The sequence below is a fragment of the Bradysia coprophila genome, unplaced genomic scaffold (assembly GCF_014529535.1).
Source record: "Bradysia coprophila strain Holo2 unplaced genomic scaffold, BU_Bcop_v1 contig_232, whole genome shotgun sequence".
NCBI classification, from domain to species: domain Eukaryota; kingdom Metazoa; phylum Arthropoda; class Insecta; order Diptera; family Sciaridae; genus Bradysia; species Bradysia coprophila.
Genome location: NW_023503493.1, coordinates 6,497,886 through 6,511,065, shown reverse-complemented (window position 1 = coordinate 6,511,065; position 13,180 = coordinate 6,497,886). Strand labels below are relative to the sequence as shown.

General features: G+C 36.6%; 1 protein-coding gene and 1 long non-coding RNA gene across 6 annotated transcripts in view; one reads left to right on the top strand and one right to left on the bottom strand.

The window, feature by feature from the left end:
• LOC119076037 (inositol-trisphosphate 3-kinase A-like) overlaps positions 1 to 13,180 on the bottom strand; it is a 28,426-nt gene that overhangs the window by 1,422 nt on the left and 13,824 nt on the right. For 3 of the 5 annotated variants that reach the window (XM_037182657.1, XM_037182658.1, XM_037182659.1), the window contains exons 2-7: positions 9,680 to 10,381; positions 1,138 to 1,314; positions 1,000 to 1,072; positions 405 to 532; positions 184 to 324; positions 11 to 121 (exon numbers count right to left, since the gene is read on the bottom strand). In XM_037182657.1, the coding sequence (XP_037038552.1) occupies positions 11 to 121; positions 184 to 324; positions 405 to 532; positions 1,000 to 1,072; positions 1,138 to 1,314; positions 9,680 to 10,330 (1,281 nt within the window). In that variant the 5' untranslated portion in view covers positions 10,331 to 10,381. Of the gene's footprint in view, positions 1 to 10; positions 122 to 183; positions 325 to 404; positions 533 to 999; positions 1,073 to 1,137; positions 1,315 to 9,679; positions 11,230 to 13,180 lie in introns of those variants that run through there. The other 2 variants (XM_037182660.1, XM_037182661.1) reach the window with 2 other exon arrangements.
• Positions 603 to 12,399, top strand: LOC119076199. Its single transcript, XR_005087568.1, has 3 exons — positions 603 to 613; positions 11,108 to 11,111; positions 12,266 to 12,399. It is a non-coding gene; the product is annotated as an uncharacterized LOC119076199 (long non-coding RNA).

Below are 13,180 nucleotides of genomic sequence, written 5' to 3'. Positions count from 1 at the left end.
TTAGTATTACAATGCATAATGGGAATCCGTCTGTGAAGTCCCTCATTGCACTGTGGATTTGTTCACGAGATTTTGTTGTTTTAAAGTCTTTTGAACTGCTTCCGTCACCCTTTTTAATGCCCTGCAAAACGAAAAATCATGTTTAACGAACCAAACATTCCAGACGAACCGCATCCAACTCACCTCAATTCGAAAACCTAACGTAGCCGTACTGGATATGGTTTCCCGCCACACCATGTATCGCGGCTTTGTTACACCCTTCGCTTTGTTTTCCTCTTCGTTCGGTGCTTGGGGGTCGATTTGAATCATCTTCTCGTACATGTCCTGATCATTGAAAAATTGGTTTGTTAATGCGTTCGATCCGTGGGCTTACGTTCAACAAGATTCGAAAATTCGGATTTCACCTTTCTTAACTTAGGCTTCTCTTTGGCTTTCGATAGTTCCTCCTCTAAATACGTCCGTACACCTATTTTACAGTCCATCACACACGGCTGATTGAAATCACTTAATAGATCCTGCAGCTGTAGATAGGCTGTGTTGTTTTAGATCGAGTTAAGGATAATTTAACGATTGAAAATTTGGCTGTGTTATAAATAAGTCAATTGATGGGAATGTAATAAGCGATGCAAGCCCTAAAGAATAGTATGGTCAGGCGTCTCGCTCGCACAGAGTCAAGACACTTTGATGCAAGTTGTAACTTTAAGGCTGAAAATGACAACCTACAAAGCAATGTGATTTGGTTACGAAACAATCGTTTCGGCATTATAGTTTAACCTGTTGCAAACGGCAATCATATGACCAGTATTATTATCGGGTCTATTACTACCATCGATCAAAGTATAATCTGTTGATTGCAAATCTTGTACTTCAATTTTTTTAACATGCATTTTACTATATAAAAGACCATATTACACAGATCTTGTCATTCTTTTTGTCGTCGTTATCGATAACGGATGAATAGCTGTGAAGGAAAACATTAGACTCATTTAAAAAGGATACGTTCTCCATCCTCGCTGTTCACTTGACCTTTATATTCAGGTACATATGGCCTCAACACATCTTGCATCAACACCTGGAATTAATTTAGCGCAATGAGCATGCGAAAGACAAACAATTATTTTTCTCTTCGCAACTTACTCGAAAACATTTCTCTTCTTTCGGACACATTTTCTTCAAAACCGTTCCCGGATCCGGACCAGCCTTAAAATTTCCCTGATGTCCAGCTAGCTGTACCCACGGATAGCGTTGCTTCTTGTAGGTTTGAAAGAACGGCGTCCATTGTACGATATTACGCAGCTTCCTCCAACCAGATGGCTGTAATGGTAAGCAAAATATTTGGTTAAAACGATATGTCGTCGATAGGTACAGAGTGTCTGCGTCAAAAGAAACGTTAAAAATAATGCGTCAGATGTTCATTAACCTATTGAACAAACATTTTATTCCGAATAGTTCCACAATTTGTTTTGAGAACGTAAGGTATACTACGCAAACATTGCTACACAATAACGGAGCGCTGTGTTTTGGTTAAATAAAAAAATTTCATCTCGACAATCGGTCTCGCCGATAAGACTTTTTATGGAACGAAGTGCTGAGTGTGTGCACCTTCATCAGTAAATGTAAATTATTTCAGAGTGGAGGAAATATAAAATTTTTAATTAATTCGCATTGTAGTTGAATAACAATGAAAATAAAAATGTTCATATCGTAGTCGATTATACCTAATTTTTAGCATTTCAGAGTGTTCTTATCGTTCACCATTGTAAAGACGTTCCTTGTGGGGAACTTATGTTAATTTTGGATCCGCCGATAAACAAGACCTGGACCCATTCCAAACTGTTTATAAGCGACCATGCACTAGATTCACTAAATGTGCACTCAATTGCGTAATGGTCAACACATCTGGTCTCGAAACTTAACTCCAGACTGATAAAAAAGCGATTGTCACCTTTGTAAACCAAATCGATTGAATCGGTAATCGGTTCATATCAAGTGAAAGTTGAGTCGTCGTTGGTCCTGCCTTGTTAAGAGAAAACGTATCGCATGTGTGTCGCTGCTTTTGAAGAACTTTCGAAGAGTTTGGACCTACTTTTGGATGTCATTGGAACGGTGGAAGAGGTTTGAGCTTTTTTGTATTCCACTGAAATCTTCCACTTTTCAATGGCATCCAAAGGAAATTGAAAGCTTTTGAAAGCTCTCCCAAGCACACATACAATGCGAAACGTTGATTTAACTTAATATGACTTAATTCTAGTTCCAATCCTACTACATAGATGACAATACACTAGGTTTGACGTTCAGCTAACTGACACAAAACCGATGGACAAATCCTTTGTCAGCCAAAAGAAAATCCTCCAAAATTTTACGGAACAAAACGGTCAAATTTATCGAAAAGCTTCAAGAAAATCCACAAAATAATCGAAAATCCTTGAAAATAGAAATAAATCCTTTCAAAATCCATCTAGAATCAGTAAAAAAATCCTTGGAAAACAATAAGGAAATCCTTGAAAATCTTCAGAGGATTTTGTTTTTGAAAATGCTTTATCGACGAAGTCTGCCCCTCGAGCAAAACTAATTAACTAACGATATAGTCCCTAGCCTCTCGTGGATTGTGAAAGGCAGATGGTTATTACTATACACTAGGTTCAGGGAGAGGATGCTCTTCCACTACTCCACGTAAACTTGAACGATTTTGTTATAACTTTGGGTGAAGATGAGGATAACTAAAGGACAACCGAAGCCAGAAGCCAGATCCGGACATCGAAAATAAAGAAATGTCAGAAGCTGCTTCTCAGACAATCGTGTTTTGTCATATTTTTCGGTAGAATTGTTGAAATTGCAAAGAAAATTTGAATCTGAGTTCGAACAAGGAAGTCAGACAACAATCTCATTTTGATTGAAATCGAAATCGTGATCCATATCGTCCTCATTTCCCGTTAAATTTTCCGATTTTCCGAATCAAACATTCAGAATATTTCACCTGTAAATTTTAATCGAATGTTTGCCCAAAGATTTTTTATTTTATTTTATTCTTTTAATAAGAAATAGATGACGATAATGAGAACTCATTTAGTAAATTACATACGGAGAACAAAAAATGTGTGTCTGCCATTAATTTCGTTGTTTGAATGAATTAAATATTTGCTTTGGATTTTAACAATTATCTGTTCTCAATTCATTACATCATTACGCATTTCAATTCATAGTATGTACAGAGATAGAGAAAATGGTATGTGTGCACAATGGAATGTATATGAACTGAACAAGGCCCAGTTTAACGTTAATTGAATCAGGTAAAATCCGGAAATTGGTCGATATCAATATTAAAATTCACACGTGTGTACAAGACGGGGTTTAGTGCGACAATCATTTTGTTTTTTCTTTCGTTTTAATGAGATAATTATTGGCTTTGCATACGCAGTTTAGATAAATAGCTTGTGTTTTGTAGATGTTTTTTTACAAACTAGAAATTCTTAGTATTTGTCGGAAGCTATTAAAATGAGAAAGTGATAGAGGCCAAAACGGTAACAAACAACGTAATGAAAGACCTTATCAAAACACTTAAACTATTTAAACAGCTAATTATGCGTAATGTATGCGGCGTTGTTGCATTATCATTTTAACGAATTACAGAAGGCAAGCATATGAGCGGGTCCTTTACTTCCATCGATCAAAGTAGTTTTAATCTGTTGATTTCAAATCTTGTACTTCAATTTTTTTAACATTTATTTTCCCATATAAAGAACCATATTACCCAGAGCTTGTCATCATTTTTGTCGTCGTTATCGATAACAGATGATTAACCGTATGTGACAGGTTAGTTCTATGAATGTTTCTAATTAAACGTTGACGCGCTCAATTCTGATCGCAATTTTATTACATTTTCAATGTATGGCCTAATGTGTCATACAACACGAAAATTATTTATCGAACATGGTTAATGGTTCGTTACATTTGTAACGCAAAATGTCACAACGTTTTCTAGCAGGTGCGTGCGAGCTGCTTGCTACAAATATCACGTAAATTAATAATAAAAAATGAGAGAATAATTGAGCAACGAATCAATTGTAATATGGTGATGTGTGGTTGCAGACACATCTTCTTAAATGGCAATTTGTGTAATTTCGAATTGAATTTTTTTCTTATTACTTAAACGATAAAAAAAATTTGTCTTACGGTTATTATATGGTCTGACCTTCGTAATCACATCATAAACATTTTCTGCTAAAAAAGCGCACCACACGAAACGATCAAACGATTAAAAGAATTGATCGTAAAGTACGAAATGTTTGTACGCAATAATTTACACGAATTTCTATTAACGTTGCACACGGCGCCTTTTGATGTCTTAAAAGTGTTAAGAACAGAGCAGAGTGGAGAAGCGAAACTTATTGCCGCCACCAGTGCCGGCTTTTCCATATGGGTCAAATGGGCAAATGCCCGTGGCACCCGAAGAGGAGCCGAAGAAAATGGCGCCCGAGGTCCTTAAAAAAAAATAGCTTTACTAAATTGGCGCCTATTTTTCCAATTGCCCGATGGCGCCTAAAAGCTAAAAGCGGCACTGGCCGCCACAGCTGAAACATTAGTTTAACACTTTCGTGGTGGCATGAATAAATAAATAAAAAAAAAATATTTTTTTTTGTGCTCGCAAAACTGTTATTACTTTTGGCGTTTATCAGATGCAAGTTTCCATATACAAAAAAAGTTAGAGCAAAAATTCAAATTATGTTGTCAGTGACTTATAGCGCAACAAGTATATCTCGGTGATACAATTTTTCGTTATTGCTATTCGATGTGTCTGAAACGTATAATTGATGTCAAGAAAATCACAGTTTGGCTTCACATTATGTCTGATTAATCTAAAAGGTAGCGCGTATGATGAATAGAAATTCGAGCACGAACGCTTATGGATGTAACAGTATTATTCATCTAGGCAGGGCAGTATGATTAATTTGATGTTTGACTAATATGTTTCACAAAAAATTTATCGAAACGAAATGTGTAATACGATGAGGTGTTGGAGAAATTCACCGAAATTATTATTAATATGCAATAGTTGTAATGGGTATGGTTGTGTTCGAGTACAAGTGGATCACTGGAAGGTTTTCACAAGACAGAGAGATTCGGATAAGCAACTTTGATTTGTCAATATCACTTACAGCGTAACCAAGAAATCAATAAGAACAACGTTCTATCATCACATCACGAGGTGCTACTATCCTGGACTATATGGTCAGAGAAAATTTCAGACGCAGAAATCATATAAAGCTCGGATCAGATCGAATTCATTTCACGTGAAATTGAGCAACTTCGATTTATTGTCGAGCTTTCTACAAGCTTTTTGAGTCATCAGTAAGTAAGTAAGTTTGGGTACAAGCTTCAGCAATCACATCGTTTACTGTGACACAATAATATTTCCTACAACCTCACACTTTTCATTGTTGTCAAGTAGACGGAGAGGCAAATGACGTAAATACGATTCGAGCTTAAAGCTGCAAACTTTGTCACTCAATTTACTTTCCAACAATGGAAAGTGAGAGGTTAGAAGACAATGAATATCATTTGTATTTGCCTTTAAAGAGCTTTAAGCTTCGGAAAGAAGCTCCGAACTCCGAAGTACACTAACCCATACAGTGCAATACGTTGTAATGACTTAACCTATCTATAAAACCTGTGCAGTTGTTATTTTAGAGACTCTGTTAGAGAAAACTTCTCTAAAATTTCAAAATTATTCAATCGAAGAGAACCCATGTGTCCTCATACTCCGAAGAGTACCACAGAAAAAAAAATCATTAAAACTTGATAAGTCAAATGGTCAATGATCTCCACTGCAAGTTATTATAATGAGGTCAATATCAATCAACATTTTGCTGAAGCGATTGCAATCTCACAACGTGTGTCAATTAAATCAAATTTGATCCAGTGACAAAAAGTAACATCATAAACTGTACGTACACCTCTACAGATTTCTTCGTAAAACGCATGACTATCTAGAGAGTCAAACACCCACACTTCATGTTCATAACATTGTCCAATGTCTATGTAAATGATAAATAAAATGAATGTGGCTATGCATGCATCACACCAAACTATAGAGTGTATTTACGATCATGACACTTAATCATCATTATTATAATGACATTCAAGATTTCTTCCTTCATTCAACCGTTAAAATATAAATAATGATGGTCCATGAAGGAAATCATCAATTGTTGACATTTTCGGTTAAATAAATTTTTACGATCGCAGTGTCTCCGTTCGTCGTCTCTCTGCTATATTTTGTATTATGTCACACTGCGGGTGCCATATAAAATTATTGATTTTGCCAATTTTTTTTTTTTTACTTCGTCTCTGGTTTCGGATAATTTTAATAAATTATTTTCGAAAAGTTGATGTCGATTTAACGCGCGTATACAAATTATTGAATTATTGTCGAAAGATATTTATCGGCCAGTTACTTGTTTTTAGCCTCTTTGTATGTACCATAAGATTACCATTCTTCACGGGTGTTTGGCGTATTCAATTTCAATGTTAATGGGGTTATGAAATTTCTGCATTTTTAATTAATTGTTGTCAATGCGACAACCATGAACTTTGATGTTAATGTGATGAGAGAGTGTGTGATGTTGTGTGTGAGAGAATGATTTCAGGTTTATTTCAGTAATTTCGGTGACAAAAAAATGCGGCAAATTTACCGGTTGTTTCTTTTTCTAAACGATCCTAATAGGTAGCGGTAGTCGAGGCGGTAGTTATACCATATACCAACACGAAAAAAGCGGAAGTTATCGATGTGTGTTTAGGACGATCAAACGCACATCTAGTTACGTAGAATGTAAATTTAAGTCATATAAGTCGCTCAACTAGTGACGATATCAATAAAAGTAAAATTGAACAACCTATACTACATTGTACGTAGGAGATGTAGTCAGTCGCGAGAGTAAATCGTAATCATCTTAAGTGATCACCGAATGTTTCAGTCTTTTTTTTCGTGAACGGATCTGCCCATCCTATTCTTAGTGAATAACAATTCCCGAGAGTTACACTAGAATTGCTTTACCAAACGAAACAATGATGTTCACAATGTCCATTCAACATTTAGGGGTGGATGGTTTGTACACCAAGAATACAGAAAGAGGCAAGGTCTCCCCCAGATAATTACGATTATCTGGAATCGGGAACGTTCGAATTACTGATCACAATCGATTCCAAAGCTAACCAAGGCGGTTTTATGGTTAGACTTGGAATCGATTGTGACCAGTGGACATAATCTAGGGCATTGCTTTCCCGATATTCGCAATTCTCATGGAAGACCTTGCCTCTTTCTGTATTTTTGTTGTACCTTCATCAACCGGTGAATTGCAATGATTATCGAACTGTTAAAATTCCTTATGAGTTAAGGCATCTACTGAACTCTTGAAGAAATGTACCTTACCAATGCTATCTACCTCCACTACTATGATGCTGTTCTAAGCGTTTCGATTACGAGCCACTGCAAGGTTGACGAACATCTACACAGAATAGATCGGTCTATCTACCATTTCTGTTCTTGTGGTCTGCCACCCGAGACTATGATGTGCATATCCAATCCCTAAGGCTCACATTTTACACCAATCTCAGATGTTGCACCTTCGGGTGAACTATGAAAGCTGAGGATATACCATCATTAAATGGTAAATGCCTTCAAGACTTCTAATCGAAAATAGTGAAATTTCAGTAAGGAAGAAAGGATCTTCGTTCTGCATTTTTGCTTCTCGGTGGAGCTGCCTCTCAAAACTCTGATCTGATCTAAGCATTTTGATGAAGCTTAAAATACGAATGGTGATAAATGATGTCACGCTACGCTGTGTATGTGCAAAGGTGATGGATCTAATAAACGGCTCGATTTATGTAAATTATGTACCCGAGAGAAAGGCACAACAATCCATAAATCTTCGAGTAAACAAAATTGACATGATTTTACTCGAACCTTGAACGTCATTAAATCATAATTGTAATCTATTCAGAGCACGTTAACAAAAACTAATGACATAGTACGAACGTATTTGGTATTGTGTGCCCGTACAAACTAAAATTAAATGCATAGCTCGCAAATACATGAGACCAATTTGCATAATAAAGACGTTTTACGATAAATAATGGTTTCTCGTTTATACTCGTGTTTTCTGTGGCTCCGCGTGTTTCAAGCGAATTTACATTTTTTAATATTATTACGAGAAAAGACAAACAATAAACAATTTTGAACCAGATGCCTTTTTCTGTCACGGAATTACACGTGTTTGGTGTGATCGCTACGTATTGAGTGCGGAGAAGACGCTTTTACGGGATTGTTCCGAGGATCAATGAAAACTTTTATTATACTCCACAAGGGTTGAATAAACGTCGATGCTACTGGCTGGCCATTTCACCTGCAAACAGTCTTTGTAAAAGGAAAAATGCTATTGGCATTGCCTGCCAATAGCCTGTGACCTGTGTAAAAGAGAAAACACTTTTCGCAGGCAAGTTCGTCTGCCAATAGCATTTTGTATAAGGGGATGCTATTGGCAGGATCGCCTTACATAGACATTTCTACAGTTAGTGCTCAGTTAACAATATGAGTGTTGTACATACAATGTCGTTTCAGTGTGAACATTTATAGACGACAGGTCCATTCTCTCATCAATCCGAAAGCAAAATATCAGAAATGATTTTTTGTGATGGATAAACCTAAAGTCTGTAAAGAAATGTCTTCGAAATTCACAGAAAGCTCAAAGTCATTGACCTCACAACTCATTTCGATCAGAAATAAAAAAAGTCTGGAAGAGTCTTTGATTATTATGTCCAATAGGACAAAGGAGCAAACTCTGAAAATGTTGTGACACCTTTGCTTCCCTCATTCCCTGATAATTTTGGAAGACAATCCGAAGCTATGCAGGCTTTCAGTCAAAAACGACATGTCGTGTCGTTCGATTTACTTTCAAAACTACCTCAAACCAAAATGATTAGTTGCAACACATATTAGTATGCAGTGCCGAAAAAAGGTCTTCTCCGAATTTTACAGGGCTTTTTCCGATATTTCCGAAGAACCTTTGGTAGCCAGATTTTTTTCAGATTTTCAAACATGACGGGTCCAGTGATCTTCACCGTAATACATAAAGTTAAATTGTTTCAACCTTTCAGAAACGGCAAATCATCTGTTAATGACAACAGCAACATAAAGAAACGAAGATCGCCGATTGATGTGATCTTATATAAGCAAAATTGTTGCAAAACAACTAATGAAGTAAAAGATTTTGCATCAAAATCCATCCTTTGAGCTATAGAAGTAATAGATTCTGTGATTGTATTCAGATAATCTTGCCACCTCTAAAAGGTTAATGCTTTAAATCAATGCCACAAAGGTCGCCTGATGCATTAAAAATATGGTCATCAAATAGTAATGTCGCCAGTTCCACCAGTTTTAACAAATCGAACAAGTTATGAGTGTGAAAAAAATAAAAAAATTAAATTTTACGTCTCATTAGCTGTGTTTAACAAACAGTCACCGAATCTATTTATATTTTCTGACAAAAGTGTCGAAACTATAAAGGTGCGGAATGTAAAAGATTTTTTTTGTTTCGGTAAAATGGCTACAACATCCTTTTTCAAATTAAGGAAACGCTGACAAAATGCCAACGAGAAATTTCTAAAATAAAAAATCAAAAACCTTTTGTGATGTATCCAAATCGGGAACATCTGAATCCCATTCCGAACTCAAATCATCACTCGACGCATATCCGTAATCTCTGGGCAGAGGCACTTCCAAGAACGATCGCTGATATTGTTCGTATCCATGACTGAAGCCAATGATTCGTTTCATATCGCTGGCACTCAGCGGTGACGGTGAACGTCTGTTTAGCACATGCTTCCTCAAACCACCCGACGGTGATCTGTGCGGATCGAGATGTCGTCGTGATGATGATGATGACGACGATGCTGTTGCAGTTCTCGAGCGTACTTCATCTGTTGTAGGTCTCTTTTGATTGCTTGATTGTTGATGAGACTCAGCGAACGATTTGCTGCATTTGTACAGTAAATTGGACGAGGACTTTTTGCGACCATCGCTGAGCTTACGAGTTCGCTTTGGTTTATCATCGTCCTTCGGAACAGTGCTGCTGTTGCATCCGCGGCTACATTTCGGTGAGTCTTCGTCGCAACTAGACGAACAGTATTCCTTTTCCGCTGGCATTTTTTTAATGACGACAATGTCATTTTTATTGGCGTCTTTGTTTGATTCACAGTAACTTAACTCTTCGGCACTCATTTTATCAAAATCTTCATAAATTCGAACGATTGGCGGTAAAGCACATACAGACATGACTTTTTTTCAATCTCTCTTTTTATTTCAATCGGAACGTCCTCACATGCCCTGCAATTCGAATGATTCACTTAAAATATGAAATCTCGCGAATTGTACCAATAAAATTGGAACAGAAAACAAAACGTAAATCAAAACCACGACAAGCACTCATCAATAATCAGCATCAATTAACATTGTAACATCCCAAAATGTAATTATCGTCAATTTCCTTTCGTTTTACAATGCAATAAAAAATGGTTCAGCAAAATAATTACACATGTCCGGCCGCAGCAGCATGCAACACAAAAATATTTTTTTTACCTTTCCGTTAATTACATTTTAATGCAGTCGAGATGTTCTTTACAGAATGCATAGCAATTTAATTGCACATCACATTGATTAGAGGTGTTCCCTGATCGAGTTAAATGTCTGTGTGATTCAAATTGATTTCCGTTCGTATTCAAAACGTGTGATACTTCGAATGCAATGAAGGAGATCTGTGGGGCTGAGCAGTTGTTTTTTTGTCATCTATTGTAAGAGTGTGGTAACACAGTACGGACACAGAAAACAGATAATTTATTCAGATAAGACAAGATATTCTGTGCCGTCTGGAACGGTGCGCATTGCCATTATGATACTGTGTGTATGGCTGCATCAACCGTGTGTATAACATTGTGCTCACACAATTTTAAAATGGGATTGTGTGTCTTTTGTTTGTAAAAGTTTTATGACTAAAGCGCGTGCTGGAAGTAATTGTCAATATTTGTTTCCTTTGTAACGCATTAATTATGGAAGTTAAGTGTATACACGGTAAGATTAGCTTACAAGTTTATTGGAGTGGATATAATGACGTTAGTGATTCGAACTGCGGTTTGAGTTTCAGGTAGCAGGTAGAAATTTCTGGAAATTACTTTCCACATCAGAGACACTTATTGCGATTGAGAGTAGTGAGTGAAAGGAAATTACGAACAAAAAACCGGACTTTATAGGAAAGCGCAAAAAAAGCTTTGAAAGCTTTCCAGGTCACTTTTTGAAAGAGAAGCACTGGTTTTGAAACACTTTCAAGAGATGTTTACAATGAATGCATGTGACAAATGATGAGCTAACATCCCCTACAGCATGTATAAAGCGTAAGCTTTTGTCAAACAGTCGATTCAGTTCGCAATTTGTAATTGGCCTCTATGGTCGTAAAAAGTCTTTGAAAAGTCTACCAATACTTTATCGATTAAAGCGGTGTGTAAGTGGTAGCTAAGTGACCAAAACGTCGGTTGCATAAGAGGTAATATTTATGGTATTTCAGTCATTACTTGTACCTTTTGATTGTGGAACAGTGACAAAATACTGTGCTCGAATAATATCGCTAGTAGTTGGGACTGCTTGGGATTACCTAGATATCCAAGGTGGTAATAGCCTAAACGGTTACGAAGGCTAAAGTAGGTGCCCGTATTTTTTAGACATAAATGTCTTAGAGCAAGAAGAAAGACATTCATTCAAATATACGATTACGTTGGTCAGAGCAGTTAAAATATCTGAACCGATCTAACAAACGTAATCGTTTTAGCCTTCCGAACCATTTAGGCTATTACCACCTTTGATATCTAGATAGTCCCGAAAGAAATACCGTGCCGTACATGCTTACTATTTACTAAAAATTGTCACTTTGGTCGGAGCTTTTGGTGGTTACAAAGTAATGGTTAAGGAAGTCGTATAGTTACAACAACAGTTTGATCACTTTTAAGTCGGTCGACTTCGAACGTTATCAGTCGATCAAAATCAGCTGAATGTTTAAGGAAATGACTGGCTCGCGGCAAATTTGGGTTCGCCGAAGGTGGCCAACATTTTTTATAAAGTAAGAAAATTCTAAAAAATTTGGAAGCAAGACTTTCAACTGTGGGACCATCACCTTAAACGACGTTTAATTTCAATGTCTAGTTAATATCTAAAGCGTTATAGCGCATTCACAGCATTTTCCTTTTGTGTCTGTCGTTCAGCACAATGTGTCATCTCCGGACATGACCTACACAATGTTTTCGTTTTATTTACTGACTTCAAAATTTCGAATTCAATAAATTCACGACCGACACACGATCGGTATGGGTGTACCCAATTTTTATTGTAAACTCGTTACAATGTTTAATTTTGTTTTTTTCTTCACTGGTTCCGTCATATACCGAGCACATTAACGAGTTATAGGTAGAGGTGTGCGCCGATCTTAAAATAGTCGGCGGCGGTGCGCCGACTGGTAAGGGATCGGCGGCGGCGCGCCGGAAGAAATTTATAGTCGGCGGCGGTGCGCCGATCGGCGCGCCGATAAATTTACAAAAAATCTAAACTTTCGAAAATAATGCAAAAACATTTGAAAAAGCGTGCGCAATCATTTTTCCGAACACTGAAATCTTACTATCTTGTAATCTGAAGTATCAACCACTTATACAAGGGGAATCAACTGAGGCGTATCTCACCTTTTATATTGTGTACAATGTACAATCACCTATTATTTTGAAAACATCTAATTTAATGAATCCAAGAATGATTAATGAGTTTGCGTAAATGACATGTAAGCTATAAGTCAAATTATAATTTGGAAATTTTAAGTCACATCTTCATACCAGATGTTCTGCAGGCTTCTTATTTCCAACTTATAATTTATGTCATTTACGCAAACTCACTACTATTATCTTTCGATTTATGCAATAACCGTTCCCGTTGCCTTTAGTCCATCTTCGATGAAGGAGTGAGATCGTAGTAGAAGGTTTTCGCAAATAAGAGATTTAGATAAACTTAAATTTATAAGTAATAAGTGCATAGACTACGCCAAAATGATTTTTTTTCCCAAATTTTTTAAATAAAGCAGCTAAAAATTGAAAA